The sequence below is a fragment of the Lepidochelys kempii genome, chromosome 2 (genome assembly GCF_965140285.1).
Source record: "Lepidochelys kempii isolate rLepKem1 chromosome 2, rLepKem1.hap1, whole genome shotgun sequence".
In the NCBI taxonomy this organism is placed as follows: Eukaryota; Metazoa; Chordata; order Testudines; family Cheloniidae; genus Lepidochelys; species Lepidochelys kempii.
The window spans coordinates 4,432,728-4,448,593 of NC_136381.1; the positions used below are offsets into that span (position 1 = coordinate 4,432,728).

General features: G+C 47.6%; 1 protein-coding gene across 4 annotated transcripts in view; it reads left to right on the top strand.

Moving 5' to 3' along the window:
* The window catches only part of ZC3H3 (zinc finger CCCH-type containing 3), a 353,067-nt gene that overhangs the window by 254,864 nt on the left and 82,337 nt on the right, over nt 1-15,866 (top strand). The window contains exon 10 of one of the 4 annotated variants that reach the window (XM_078851405.1): nt 826-1,498. The exons of the other annotated variants lie outside the window; for them this stretch is intronic. Coding sequence (XP_078707531.1) covers nt 826-846 — 21 coding nt within the window. The 3' untranslated portion in view covers nt 847-1,498. Of the gene's footprint in view, nt 1-825; nt 1,499-15,866 lie in introns of those variants that run through there. 4 annotated transcript variants of the gene reach the window in all.

A 15,866-nucleotide genomic window follows, 5' to 3' on the forward strand; every position in this document is an offset into this window, starting at 1 on the left:
TAACATCATATCTGTGTGATCAAGAGATTCCTGTTTTCAGATTTCATTTTCAACATGGCTCACAGGTTTCCCATTGGGTATTTAGCACTTTGGCCTGGAGGGGGCAGACAAACAAGGATGGACACTTAGACTCAAATAAGACCAGACCTGATCATTTGTCCAGAACTTGCCCCAAGCTGTTTTTGAAGTTCAGAATTATTCAGGGAACATCTTCCGTTTAGAATTTGGTATACTTGTTTCTGCACTTGTTAGCTTCAGCTGGGACATGAAGTAGAAATACTGACATGCTAAGAGAAGAGGTCGTTTCTATGGTATTTCTGTCCTTGAAATTCTGATGAGAGCCTGATCTTCTGAAATTTTCCAGCTGCATTTCTAGACCATAGATTTGCCACAGTTTGGGGAAACTTGAACCTCTGAACTGTTTGAGGTTCAACGTTCATTAGACGGAAAACAAATGTGTCTTTCTGAGAGAGCCCTCTCATTTAGAATGTTGCCTGTGGCTGTTGAAGATTTGTTGGCGGGGAAAGGCAGGTTGGTTGTAAGGTGTCTCAATTCCTTTCCCTTCCATTCAGTCATTGCTTTTCAAACAGGCGCTTTGTGGGATTGGAGAAATTTTCACAAGCCCCAGCCTTGTAGAAAACTGCAGGGTGCCTCCTGCAGTACTAAACCCTTATGGCTTTTTAACTCAAGAGCTAGATGTATGGGTATCTGCTAGAGATCGCCTTTCTTTGTTTAAGGTTCCCTTCAATCTACTCGCATTAATTCTGTGGGCTTTGCTTCACCTTTTAATATCACTGTTTCCCTTTCACTTCCCATCTCTTACAGTTGTGGGGAGCAAGGATATGAACCGACATCTCTCATCCTCTCGTTCTCATCTCAGACCCTTTTAGGCAAGACCATGCTTTCCAAGGATGTTCTCATGTGAGAGCCCTCCCTGCTTTGGAAGCAGGAAGTCATAGTTCATAAAGAATCGGGCAGTTAATTTGCAAACAGAATAAACAATGTCTGGCTGGAAATGGCACAGATTCTGAAATACATCCAGCCCCCGCTTTGTTAAGCCCCTTCACTCTGAATCTGAACCGTTGGCCCGTTCTGTTGTAGCTTAAGCTACTGCAGTGGGTTTTCTGACAGTCCATTTCACCACTGTCTGCATTATGTCATTCTGTCCTGTAAAATCCTATGCTTATTCAGTTAGCTTCTGTTCGTCTAGGCTGCCAAGAAAAGTCCTCTACTCCTGTCCATGAAATTTTCCCATAATAATTAGGACATGTTTTGTGAGCCTTTGGTAGAGAAAAGATGTCAGATAAGTGCCTCCAAAAGGGCTTTTTCTCCTGCCACGGCTGCTTTCGCTCATGAAAAAGGAGGTGTATGTGCTGTCAGGTATGACGTTCAGGGAAAAGCCACCTCTCCCAGTTAGAGAATCTGGACACCAGATTTAAATCTGACAGGAACTTTGCAAACCGTGCTTTGCACTGGCTCTTCGGCTGAAAAACAAACGACTAATGAGGTGGTAATTTGTTGATATTGGGTCTTCCAAACCTCAGGGCACCAGCCCAGTAGGGTGACATTTTATTGAATTTCATAGGTACACATGGATACACGTTTGGCTAGGCACGGCTTTACACACCTCTTGGTCTTAGAGGTTTTTCTCCCTGACATTTTAGGCTACCATCCATTGGGGACTTAGCCATTGTACACTTGAGCATGTGCTGCTCTGCAGTGGAGCCTGAGGAGCTCTGTTTCATGTTTCCTGCCCTTTGGTCGAGGTTACAGCTCTCGCAGACAAGGCCACAATCCAGAGATTTGCTGCTCTGCTCTGAGATTGTTGTTTCTGCAGAAGTGGAGTCCAGCCCGACAGGGACGAAGGCTCCAGTAGATTTTCTCACAGGGCATAACCCCATACCTGTGGTTGTGGGGTTCTCTCTTGAGTGTGGGTAGAGAGACATTTTGTTGTCAGGAGTAGAGAGGCAGAGTTGGACCAACAGGTTCTCAGATCCTACAGTGAGGGGAGGAAGCCATTTAAGTACCTGTGTGGCCATCTATTTCCCCATTAATGGAGCAGGCTCATGCACTGTCACAGACCATGTGGCGGTTCGACTGTGACATAGGATTGTACCTGATGGATTTGCTAAAGCAGCATGAAATATACAGATTCCATAGGAGAGACAACTGCAAAGCAGAACCATCAAAAGGGAGGAAGAAAAGCCAAAAAGAAAAGCTATAAAGTGAGCGGAATATCAGCAGCAGAGGAGAAAAATGCTAATAAATTAACCTTTTGCCTAATTACATTTTGTGGCAGTACAGGGAGGGGACTGGGCGAAGAGTAAATGTAAATAAAGTAATCTGGCAACCTCTCTCCAAACACAGTACTAGCCATCCAGGCACTGTGTGTACAATTATTTTAAAATATTCCAATTTAAATGAAAATATAAAAGAGATATTTAGAATATTTATTCTATTAGTAAAAGTGCTTACCGCGTCACTTTTGGAGTGTCAGAAAAGCATTCTCCTACAGATGATGGATAGCAGCCTGTAATTATATATGGGGGGGAAGTTGCTGAGCGTGCCATATTTAACTGGAGAGGAGTAATACCAGCTTGGGCCATTGAGGGTTAATTTTATTCTCTAAATAATATAAAAAGTGCTGAGTCTGTTTCTTTTGCTTGAAGAAGAAAGTCCTCAAATGGACCCGAGAGAGTTTATAATCTTCTACTGAATCAAGTACAAATGTTAACCTTGCTTCATAAAATGATGGCTTGTTAAAGATGCGCAGTCCCTTTTCTTTTGAATAATTTAGGACGGGAGTAAATCGCTTCTCATTCTGTGTCCGAGATGCAGCATCGCCCAGCCGTCTGCAATTTTACCTGTAAAAGGACAAGGCAAGGAAGTGGAGTTGGAGTTGATGTAGCATCATGTAAAAATAAACTTTAAAAAGGGTTTTCAGTGATTAGAAAATTAGCTGTTTGGGTAGTGAGGTTCGAAGTGGCTTCTCCTGCTCTTCCCTGCTGCCATGTGTACTGCACCGTGTTTCACTGAAGAAGTTCCACTTCTGATTTTTATGAGATGCCCATAAAAATGTCCATTCTTATTTATAATGTATTGCACGTTGTTTCCAGTGTCTCGTCGTAAGTACTTCTCAGAATTTCTTCCAGAACACTCAGGATGATAAGCTCAGCTTTTGCTCATCTCCCAGGTTATAGTTTGGTCCGCACACGGCACATACGTGTATGAGCTTTTAATGAAAATTATGCCAGTTGTTTTACAGTATCTGTGCACTGTGACTTAAACAGCAACTGCTAAGAAATGAGATGGGAAGAGGGAGCCCTAATCTTTCTTTCCCAAATTGCCAATGTTTTTCCCTTTGTAGTAGTGTAACTTGTTGAGGTTAGAAGTCATCTGATCTGTTGAAGATGGAACAATTCTTATACAAATGTACACACCCGTCCTTAATAAGCCTTATACGCACCATTAATAATGTACAGGATGGAATTAGTAGTGAGTCTAGATCCAGGTTCTGCTGTATGTATCTTAACTATATGCTTTGTGATATTATTGAGACCCCTTCCATATTACCCTCTGTACCACCTTAGAAACTAGACCTCCTCTCTCCATGTCCCATCATGATAGCTGGCATCAGCTGAGTGATTCTTAGAGGTGTGCTCTTGAGGACTGGAGACCAGAGTCTGTATTTACCGGCCTTCTCAGCATGGCAAAAGGCATATCTTTTCGGTCAGCTACTTGTTTGACTATGGGTCATAGCTGCAGGAGGGTTTCCCCATGACAGGTTTCTGTGAAGCAGGAGGTTGAGTGCTATTTCTCTCTACTGGGAACAATTAAGTTAAACACAAAAGCAAGAAGCCAGATGCCAGAGTGCTGGGTGCCTGAAAATAATGGACTACAGTGAAGTTCTGCTGAGTCCTGTTAGAGTGAAATGCCATTCAAAGCAGAATGCAAGTCTGTCAGTGTATTGCTTTGTGTAGAATGGACTCGGGAGAAAAGGTATGGTGACTGGAATAAAAAATATTGCACATGCATGTGTTTGAGGTCTTAAATCAAATCTTCATAGACAGACCTCAACACCCATGCTAAGCCCAATTGACTTCAGTGGGACTCTACATGGGTGTAAATCAGGCTGAAGGATCAGGAGCTAATGGGGGTCATGATAACAAAACATCATGAAAGCTTCTGTGGTCACTTCTGAGTTGTGTGCAGTTGCAAAAACAAATAGAAAAGGCTAGGCGTTATAACTGACATGCATACAGAGAGCAGTTTTCAGGAACGATGGACTCAACATGGCTTTCTATGGGTCAGCCTGAAGGGAGAGTCTTTATTGGCTCGTGTGGTTACAAATGGTGAGTCTGTTAGGACTGGGACTAGAACTCAGGAATCTTAATTCCAAGTTCTCTAATCATTAAGCACCACACCCTCCTGTTCACTTTTCTTACTCTTTACTAGGCTTGGGGAATGAAGCTAGATTGATAACTTTCACTTCATGTTTCTAGTCCATCTTACTTCCTGAATCCCATATACTAGTATGAGGCGACTGTATAAATTTGCCAAACAGCAAGGGAATGTTGAAATTTAAAAATACAAATAGTATGAATTGAATTTTTGAAGTCATGAAAAAATGTCTAGTCATATAAAGTTTTGTAAAGCACTTCTTCTACCCTAAGGGTATGTCTACACTACGGAATAAGGTTGAATTTATAGAAGTTGTTTTTTTAGAAATCGGTTTTATATATTCGAGTGTGTGTGTCCTCACAGAAAATGCTCTAAGTGCATTAACTCGGCGGAGCGCTTCCACAGTACCGAGGCTAGAGTCGACTTCCGGAGCGTTGCACTGTGGGTAGCTATCCCACAGTTCCCGCAGTCTCCGCTGCCCATTGGAATTCTGGGTTGAGATCCCAATGCCTGATGGGGCTAAAACTTTGTCGCGGGTGGTTCTGGGTACATATCGTCAGGCCCCCGTTCCCTCCCTCCCTCCGTGAAAGTAAGGGCAGACAATCGTTTCACGCCTTTTTCCCTGAGTTACCTGTGCAGACGCCATACCATGGCAAGCATGGAGCCCGCTCAGGTAACCGTCACCCTATGTCTCCTGGGTGCTGGCAGACGCGGTACGGCATTGCTACACAGTAGCAGCAACCCCTTGCCTTGTGGCAGCAGACGGTACAGTACGACTGGTAGCCGTCATCGTCATGTCCGAGGTGCTTCTAGCCACGTCGGCTGGGAGCGCCTGGACAGACATGGGCACAGGGACTAAATTTGGAGTGACTTGACCAGGTCATTCTCTTTAGTCCTGCAGTCAGTCCTATTGAACCGTCTTATGGTGAGCGGGCAGGCGATACGGATTGCTAGCAGTCGTACTGTACCATCTTCTGCCAGGCAGGCAAGAAATGAGGATTGCTAGCAGTCGTATTGTACCATCTTCTGCCAGGCAGGCAAGAGATGAGGATGGCTAGCAGTCGTACTGTACCATCTTCTGCCGAGCAGCCATGAGATGTGGATGGCATGCAGTCCTTCTGCACCGTCTGCTGCCAGCCAAAGATGTAAAAGATAGATGGAGTGGATCAGAACAAGAAATAGACCAGATTTGTTCTGTATTCATTTGCTTCCCCCCCTCCCCCGTCTAGGGGACTCATTCTTCTAGGTCACACTGCAGTCACTCACAGAGAAGGTGCAGCGAGGTAAATCTAGCCATGTATCAATCAGAGGCCAGGCTAACCTTCTTGTTCCAATAAGAACGATAACTTACGTGCACCATTTCCTATTGGAACCCTCCGTGAAGTCCTGCCTGAAATACTCCTTGATGTAAAGACACCCCCTTTGTTGATTTTAGCTCCCTGAAGCCAACCCTGTAAGCCGTGTCCTCAGTCGCCCCTCCCTGCGTCAGAGCAACAGCAAACAATCGGGCATCTGAGAGTGCTGTCCAGAGCAGTCACAATGGAGCACTCTGATGGGGCTAAAACATTGTCGCGGGTGGTTCTGGGTACGTATTGTCAGGCCCCCGTTCCCTCCCTCCCTCCGTGAAAGCAAGGGCAGACAATCGTTTCGCGCCTTTTTTCCTGAGTTACCTGTGCAGACGCCATACCACGGCAAGCATGGAACCCGCTCAGGTAACCGTCACCCTATGTCTCCTGGGTGCTGGCAGACGCGGTACGGCTTTGCTACACAGTAGCAGCAACCCATTGCCTTCTGGCAGCAGACGGTGCAGTATGACTGGTAGTCGTCCTCGTCATGTCCGAGGTGCTCCTGGCCATGTCGGCTGGGAGCGCCTGGGCAGACATGGGCGCAGGGACTAAATTTGGAGCGACTTTACCAGGTCATTCTCTTTAGTCCTGCAGTCAGTCCTATTGAACCGTCTTATGGTGAGCGGGCAGGCGATACGGACTGCTAGCAGTCGTATTGTACCATCTTCTGCCAGGCAGGCAAGAAATGAGGATTGCTAGTAGTCGTATTGTACCATCTTCTGCAAGGCAGGCAAGAGATGATGATGGCTAGCAGTCGTACTGTACCATCTTCTGCCGAGCAGCCATGAGATGTGGATGGCATGCAGTCCTTCTGCACCGTCTGCTGCCAGCCAAAGATGTAAAAGATAGATGGAGTGGGTCAAAAGAAGAAATAGACCAGATTTGTTTTGTACTCATTTGCTTCCCCCCCTCCCCTGTCTAGGGGACTCATTCCTCTAGGTCACACTGCAGTCACTCACAGAGAAGGTGCAGCGAGGTAAATCTAGCCATGTATCAATCAGAGGCCAGGCTAACCACCTTGTTCCAATAAGAACAATAAGTTAGGTGCACCATTTCTTATTGGAACCCTCCGTGAAGTCCTGCCTGAAATACTCCTTGATGTAAAGACACCCCCTTTGTTGATTTTAGCTCCCTGTAAGCCAACCCTGTAAGCCGTGTCGTCAGTCGCCCCTCCCTCTGTCAGAGCAACGGCAGACAATCGTTCCGCGCCTTTTTTCTGTGCGGACGCCATACCAAGGCAAGCATGGAGACCGCTCAGCTCACTTTGGCAATTAGGAGCACATTAAACACCACACGCATTATCCAGCAGTATATGCAGCACCAGAACCTGGCAAAGTGATACCGGGCGAGGAGGCGACGTCAGCGCGGTCACGTGAGTGATCAGGACATGGACACAGATTTCTCTGAAAGCATGGGCCCTGCCAATGCATGCATCATGGTGCTAATGGGGCAGGTTCATGCTGTGGAACGCCGATTCTGGGCTCGGGAAACAAGCACAGACTGGTGGGACTGCATAGTGTTGCAGGTCTGGGACGATTCCCAGTGGCTGCGAAACTTTCGCATGTGTAAGGGCACTTTCATGGAACTTTGTGACTTGCTTTCCCCTGCCCTGAAGCGCATGAATACCAAGATGAGAGCAGCTCTCACAGTTGAGAAGCGAGTGGCGATAACCCTGTGGAAGCTTGCAATGCCAGACAGCTACCGGTCAGTTGGGAATCAATTTGGAGTGGGCAAATCTACTGTGGGGGCTGCTGTGATGCAAGTAGCCCACGCAATCAAAGATCTGCTGATATCAAGGGTAGTGACCCTGGGAAATGTGCAGGTCATAGTGGATGGCTTTGCTGCAATGGGATTCCCTAACTGTGGTGGGGCTATAGACGGAACCCATGTCCCTATCTTGGCACCAGAGCACCAAGCCGCCGAGTACATAACCCGCAAGGGGTACTTTTCGATAGTGCTGCAAGCTCTGGTGGATCACAAGGGACGTTTCACCAACATCAACGTGGGATGGCCGGGAAAGGTACATGACGCTTGCATCTTCAGGAACTCTGGTCTGTTTCAAAAGCTGCAGGAAGGGACTTTATTCCCAGACCAGAAAATAACTGTTGGGGATGTTGAAATGCCTATATGTATCCTTGGGGACCCAGCCTACCCCTTAATGCCATGGCTCATGAAGCCGTACACAGGCAGCCTGGACAGTAGTCAGGAGCTGTTCAACTACAGGCTGAGCAAGTGCAGAATGGTGGTAGAATGTGCATTTGGACGTTTAAAGGCGCGCTGGCGCAGTTTACTGACTCGCTTAGACCTCAGTGAAACCAATATTCCCACTGTTATTACTGCTTGCTGTGTGCTCCACAATATCTGTGAGAGTAAGGGGGAGACGTTTATGGCGGGGTGGGAGGTTGAGGCAAATCGCCTGGCTGCTGGTTACGCGCAGCCAGACACCAGGGCGGTTAGAAGAGCACAGGAGGGCGCGGTACACATCAGAGAAGCTTTGAAAACCAGTTTCATGACTGGCCAGGCTACGGTGTGAAAGTTCCGTTTGTTTCTCCTTGATGAAACCCCCCGCCCCTTGGTTCACTCTACTTCCCTGTAAGCTAACCACCCGCCCCTCCTCCCGTCAATCACCGCTTGCAGAGGCAATAAAGTCATTGTTGCTTCACATTCATGCATTCTTTATTCATTCATCACACAAATAGGGGGATGACTACCAAGGTAGCCCGGGAGGGGTGGTGGAGGAGGGAAAGAAAATGCCACACAGCACTTTAAGCACAGCACTTTAAAAGTTTACAACTTTAAAATTTATTGAATGACAGCCTTCTTTTTTTTGGGCAATCCTCTGTGGTGGGGTTGCTGGTTGTCCGGAGGCCCCCCCACCGCGTTCTTGGGCGTCTGGGTGTGGAGGCTATGGAACTTGGGGAGGAGGGCGGTTGGTTACTCAGGGGCTGCAGTGGCAGTCTGTGCTCCAGCTGCCTTTGCTGCAGCTCAACCATACACTGGAGCATACTGGTTTGGTCCGCCAGCAGCCTCAGCATTGAATCCTGCCTCCTCTCATCACGCTGCTGCCACTTACTCTCTTCAGCCCGCCACTTACTCTCTTCAGCCCGCCACCTCTCCTCCCGGTCATTTTGTGCTTTCCTGCACTCTGACATTATTTGCCTCCACGCATTCGTCTGTGCTCTGTCAGTGTGGGAGGACAGCATGAGCTCAGAGAACATTTCATCGCGAGTGCGGTTTTTTTTCTTTCTAAGCTTCACTAGCCTCTGGGAAGGAGAAGATCCTGTGATCATTGAAACACATGGAGTTGGTGGAGAAGAAAAAAGGGACAGCGGTATTTAAAAAGACACATTTTATAAATCAGTGGCTACACTCTTTCAGGGTAATCCTTGCTGTTAACATTACCTACATAGCACATGTGCTTTCGTTACAAGGTCGCATTTTGCCTCCCCACACCGCGTGGCTACCGCCTCAACCCTCCCCCCTCCCTGTGGCTAACAGCGGGGAACATTTCTGTTTAGCCACAGGCAAACAGCCCAGCAGGAATGGGCTCCTCTGACTGTCCCATGAAGAAAAGCACTCTATTTCAACCAGGTGACCATGAATTATATCTCACTCTCCTAAGGATAACACAGAGAGATAAGGAACGGATGTTGTTTGAATGCCAGCAAACATACACTGCAATGCTTTGTTCTGCAATGATTGCCGAGTAAGTGCTACTGGCCTGGAGTGGTAAAGTGTCCTACCATGGTGGATGGAATAAGGCTGCCCTCCCCAGAAACCTTTTGCAAAGGCTTTAGGACTACATCTAGGAGAACCGCGAATGCCAGGGCAAAGTAATCCTTTCACATGCTTTCTTTTAAACCATGTATACTATTTTAAAAGGTACACTCACCAGAGGTCCCTTCTCCGCCTGCTGGGTCCAGGAGGCAGCCTTGGGTGGGTTCGGGGGGTACTGGCTCCAGGTCCAGGGTGAGAAACAGTTCCTGGCTGTCAGGAAAACCGGTTTCTCCGCTTGGTTGCTGTGAGCTATCTACAACCTCCTCATCATCATCATTCTTCGTCCCCAAAACCTGCTTCCGTATTGCCTCCATCTCCGTTGAAGGAGTCAAACAACACGGCTGGGGTAGTGGTGGCTGAACCCCCTAAAATGGCATGCAGCTCATCATAGAAGCGGCATGTTTGGGGCTCTGACCCGGAACGGCCGTTCGCCTCTCTGGTTTTCTGGTAGGCTTGCCTCAGCTCCTTCAGTTTCACGTGGCACTGCTTCGGGTCCCTGTTATGGCCTCTGTCCTTCATGCCCTGGGAGATTTTGACAAAGGTTTTGGCATTTCGAAAACTGGAACGGAGTTCTGATAGCACGGATTCCTCTCCCCAAACAGCGATCAGATCCCGTACCTCCCGTTCGGTCCATGCTGGAGCTCTTTTGCGATTCTGGGACTCCATCATGGTCACCTGTGCTGATGAGCTCTGCATGGTCACCTGCAGCTTGCCATGCTGGCCAAACAGGAAATGAGATTTAAAAGTTCGCGGTTCTTTTCCTGTCTACCTGGCCAGTGCATCTGAGTTGAGAGTGCTGTCCAGAGCAGTCACAATGGAGCACTCTGGGATAGCTCCCGGAGGCCAATACCATCGAATTGTGTCCACAGTACCCCAAATTCGACCAGGCAACGTCGATTTAAGTGCTAATCCACTTGTCGGGGTGGAGTAAGGAAATCGATTTTAAGAGCCCTTTAAGTCGAAATAAAGGGCTTCATTGTGTGGACGGGTGTAGGTTTACATCAATTTAACGCTGCTAAATTCGACCTAAAGTCCTAGTGTAGACCAGGGCTTAGAAACACTGGCACTGAGCACAGGTCCATATAATAGTAAAACGAACCCTCTCGTTCTGGTGGCTGAATGCAGTTATAGCTAAAACTGATCTGTGTATGTGACATGGGTAAGTACCGTAGTGCATGGTTCAGTGTGTGAATACTGATGTGTGTGTTGGCTTCATAAGAGCAGAAATGAATTTGTAAAACTTGTTGCCAGCTCTCACGATTTTATTGCAAATATTGCAGTATGTTGTGTGTTACTTAAAGCCCCAGCTCCTGTGAATATGTGAGAATCTCAAGTTCCCTTTTAAAAAAAAAAACCCTGAAGTTTCTAGTCTTCGTAATTGTACAGAAGAATTTGAAAACATGAACCCTACAGGCTCAAAAACTAGAAGGCAAATACAAAGAACCCAGATTATTTAAAAAAAAAACAAAACAGCCTCATAAGTCAATCTCATGATTTTGTGGGGCCATCTTATGATTTTTTGAATGGTTGAGGTTGGCACCGTGGCAGCCGATTGCTGCCATCCCTTCAGATGCATGTTCGTTCACTCTGCGTTCATCCTTCCTGAAATATATGCGTGCCTGCTGCCAAGCTTGGTGCGAAGCACAGTTGTGTGGCCAGACCGTGGAAACACTGGGTCTTCCTTTCTCTGTTTCCATACATGCCAGAATAAGTCTGTAATGTGGGGATAGAAGGGAATGACCGCTCTTTCTCACAGTTTGACACCCGCCCCCCCTCCCCATCCCGTAAAAAGCTAATTTACTCTCTGGGTAAACTATAGGGGGATGGGCAAGAGTATGCAGATTGCTGGCTCCTGCTGGGGGTCTTGTACCAGTTCCAGCAGGGGTCTAATCGGTTTCTGCAATCCTACTTTAAAGTGCCACTAAACCAGAGTCAGTACTCATTTCCTTCCCTTGCTCCCCCTAGCACATGTGAAAAATAAATGAAATATGAGAGGCCTGTACTGTGTGGTCTTCCCTTCCATTGCTGCCTCTCATCTGTCATGGACAGTTTGCTGATAAAGTGCAGAAAGGTCAAAGTCTGCACAGCAGCTTAGTGGAGAGATTGTCTTGTGGATCCTTCCTGCCCACTCACCTCTGCAAATCTCCACCATTCACCATTGTGCAGATCACACCCACACATCTCCCAGCCCATTCATGATTGCATAACTCCAGTCCTCATGTAACGCTATTGACAATTGTCCACTCTTGATACATGTACAAGGGCAGTTACTGCCTGTCAAGGTTCCTCCCCCACTCTGAACTCTAGGGTACAGATGTGGGGACCTGCATGAAAAACCTCCTAAGCTTATCTTTACCAGCTTAGGTCAAAACTTCCCCAAGGTACAAAATATTACACCCTTTATCCTTGGACTGGCCGCTACCACCACCAAACTAATACTGGTTACTGGGGAAGAGCTGTTTGGACGCGTCCTTCCCCCAAAATACTTCCCAAAACCTTGCACCCCACTTCCTGGACAAGGTTTGGTAAAAAGCCTCACCAATTTGCATAGGTGACCACAGACCCAAACCCTTGGATCTGAGAACAATGAAAAAGCACTCAGTGTTTTACAAGAAGACTTTTAATAAAAAATAGAAGTAAATAGAAATAAAGAAATCCCCCCTGTAAAATCAGGATGGTAGATATCTTACAGGGTAATTAGATTCAAAAACATAGAGAACCCCTCTAGGCAAAACCTTAAGTTACAAAAAAGATACACAGACAGAAATAGTTATTCTATTCAGCACAATTCTTTTCTCAGCCATTTAAAGAAATCATAATCTAACACATACCTAGCTAGATTACTTACTAAAAGTTCTAAGACTCCATTCCTGTTCTGTCCCTGGCCAAGACGACTACAGACAGACACAGACCCTTTGTTTCTCTCCTTCCTCCCAGCTTTTGAAAGTATCTTGTCTCCTCATTGGTCATTTTGGTCAGGTGCCAGCGAGGTTACCTTTAGCTTCTTAACCCTTTACAGGTGAGAGGAGCTTTCCCCTGGCCAGGAGGGATTTCAAAGGGGTTTACCCTTCCCTTTATATTTATGACGCTGCCATTCCGACCAGTTGTCATATACTTGGGAGTAAACCTCAACTGTAGCCTGACATGTCAGCCTCCCCTGGAATACTTGAAAGTGGAGATTTCCTTCTGTACAGCCTTGACACGAAAACTATCCAGAACCGCCCAGCAAGCAGACCCTTCGGTCTTTCATACATCTGTATTGCCCTGCTGTTTGCTCCAGCTGTGGCTGCTCTGTGGTTTGGGGCGCAGTTGCCGCATTCAGTTTGTTGACACAGCTGAATTCGGCAACCTGTATTATTAGTGGCTCCTTGAATTCTACACCAACCTCCAGTTTGTATGTGCTAGCTCCCAGAACTCCTCCAGACCTTTGAGGAGATGCAATTACTGTTAAATCTGCCTGGAGAGCTGTGACAGATGGAACGAACCTGCCACATTTCCTGTTGACCAATGCTGCATTCTTGGACAGGAAACAACATGCAGTGCCAGCTCGTAGATCTGCTCATATTCAAGGGAGGAATCCCACTCCTGCAGACAGAGGTGGGACACCATAGCTGAGCTCTCCACCCCTTTGCTACAGCAGCTCATGTAGTCCTAGACAAGTGCGCTTCTGGCTCTTTCCCATGCATAGACAATCAGCCGTTCCAAGGAGCTGAAAACAGCCATTGTGTAGATTGGAAGCATGCCTGGGAAAGAGTCTAACCCACTAAGTACATTCAGGAGTCCATCACTGCACTGCCTCCTTGTCCACTTAATCGACCAACCAGGCTTAATGGGCTCTGGCTCATCCGAAGTTGCCACAGCTATGCATTGGATTGGCCCAGTTTCCTCTCCATGCTGCTCCTATGGTGCAGCATTGCAGGCAATAACTCACATGGTGGCAGAGTGCCCAACTCGACATCTGGAGAGTGGATTACAACACCTAGCCTCTCTTGATACAGAGGCTGGCCTCTGGTTATGGAACCTGGACATCGAGCCTTGAAGTCTGCATGCAAGAAAAAGAATGTAACGCTCACCAACTCCCTTACTCCAGGATTTGAGGATTTCCAGTGAGCTGCTCCTGGCAATTAGCACCATGTGAATCCACATCTGGACTGGAACTTTTTATGATGTGATAACGTTCCATGGTAAACTCTCTGCCATGGTTCACATTCTCTCCCATCATCAGGAATGTGCTGGCTTTCACTGGCTCTCAGGAACCTTGGAATTGCAACATCGCACCAGAGTTGATCCATCCAGTCATATATTGTCTCTGACAGTTGCTTCTACCCAGTGCTTCAGAGAAAAATGACAGGGGAGCAGGAAACCATTGTTCCATGATCCCTTGACACGCTCAGGGCTGGAAAAGACCTCACAGGGCATGTCCAATCCATTGCATGTCATTCCTTAGAGATTTTCAAGCTATAGTCCATATGTCATTCAGTCTGAACTTCATTTGTGAAACTGCTTCTGTCTCAGTGGGGAAGAGTCCATCACTCTGCAGGCAGAGATGCTTTCTGCTAGATACAGCCTGATCCTGGGCTTTCTTTAGAGTTTCCAGAGACTGTTTTAACGAAAGAAGCCAAAAGTCCTTCCCTGAGTGGTTTTGTGGGTTGTTGCATGTCAATTTAGCCATGATCATCCTGGGCACTGAGATGAGACCAGATGAGAGAGGGCAGGAAACACATAGGGAACAGCTCAATGACCTGGAGAGCTGAGAGCAGGAGGGCTGCAGACCACCAGGCTAATAAATGTATTAATAAAGGTACCCGAGGGAATAAGCAGCTCACATGCTGGTAAAGATCAATAAGAAGTGAGGCATAGCTAAAAAGCCAGAATAGTCGCTGCTTAATGCTGTCCTTTCATTACATCATAACCAAGCACCCTTGTTGCCTACATGTAGGCTTAGGGGTTGGGTGGGGAGGTTGCCACAAGAAGACCTCTCTCTTGAGAATATTAGCCAGTGGTGAAGGTGTGTGAAAGGCCCTGCTCTTCACCCACCCGCTCTGGGCTCTTTATGAACATTTCCATTGATAGGGCCTGAAAGCCTTCCCTCGGCAGCCGTTCTGGTGGAAGTGTGAATGTACGGGCTGTCCCATTATCTGAGCCCTTGACATGAACGTCTTCCTGGCCTCCTGCTCGAGTCTTGCGTGTCGGGTTATGGCAGGCTAGTCAGGACGTCGGTATCCACTGCTGCCACTCCAGCAGGCACCATTATTATTCTAGCCTAGCATTGCTCTACATGCCTGGCACTGTGCAGCCATAGAGAGAGACTCCAGCCTTGATCAGAGGAACGTGCAGTCTACATTAAAACCAGACCGCACTGTTCCAACAGATCTGTCTTAGGTGTTTATGGAGTGCTCGTCGCTGTAGTAGTTAGATGCTGGTTTGTATGCTACATATACTGAGAACCATATCCTCAGCTGGTGTAAATCAGCATGGAAGGAACTCTACTTACTTACACACACCGAGGGTCTGGTCCTGCATGACTAATCTTAAGTGATATGTTTATAAATGTGTGTGTCTATGGACGAATGTGGCTGTGGTGAAAGTAACTCAGGACACGTACCGGTATGGCTCTGGCCCCCGGCAGGGGTGGGGCCGTGGGCAGAAGGGATGGAGTCCTTCCAGGCCGCCTGGCTTGCGCCACCCGGGGCTCCCATAGCGATTTTAACGGACTCGGGGCCCTGGACGCTGCTGCTGCGGTAGCGGCGTCTGGAGCCCTGGGCCCTTTGAAATCACCGGCCCCAGGGCAGCTGCTCCCCACCAGCCCGTCGGCAGCCAAGGGGGGGCAAAAGGGGCAGGGATGTTAAAGCGCTGCAGGGTCCTTTGGCAAAGGACCGATGTCCCTGCCCCTTTTGCCTCCCGTGTCAGCGGCCCTGCTGGTATGCACCCTTCCAGCAGGGCCACCGACGGGGGGGAAGGGGCAACGACGTCAATGCTTTAAGGACCGTGCTTTGCCGTGGCAGCACTTTGAGGATCCTATAGGGCTGGGAGTTTGGATCCTGGGTGGTGGTTGTGCTTTTCTGTGGTCAGTCACCCCACCCCCCACAGCACATCAGAGCAAAGACAAGTGGGTTAAATTTTGTCTCCCTCAACTGCTGCATTTATAGAGCTGTTTTTATTAAGTAAACTCTTCCCTGCCCCCTCCCACACCCCCCACATGGTGTAGGTTAGCAAGTTAGGCTTGAATAGAGACTGGGAGTGGCTACGTCATTATGCAAGGTAACCTCTTTCCCCTTAAAGAACAGGAGGACTTGTGGCACCTTAGAGACTAACCAATTTATTTGAGCATAAGCTTTCGTG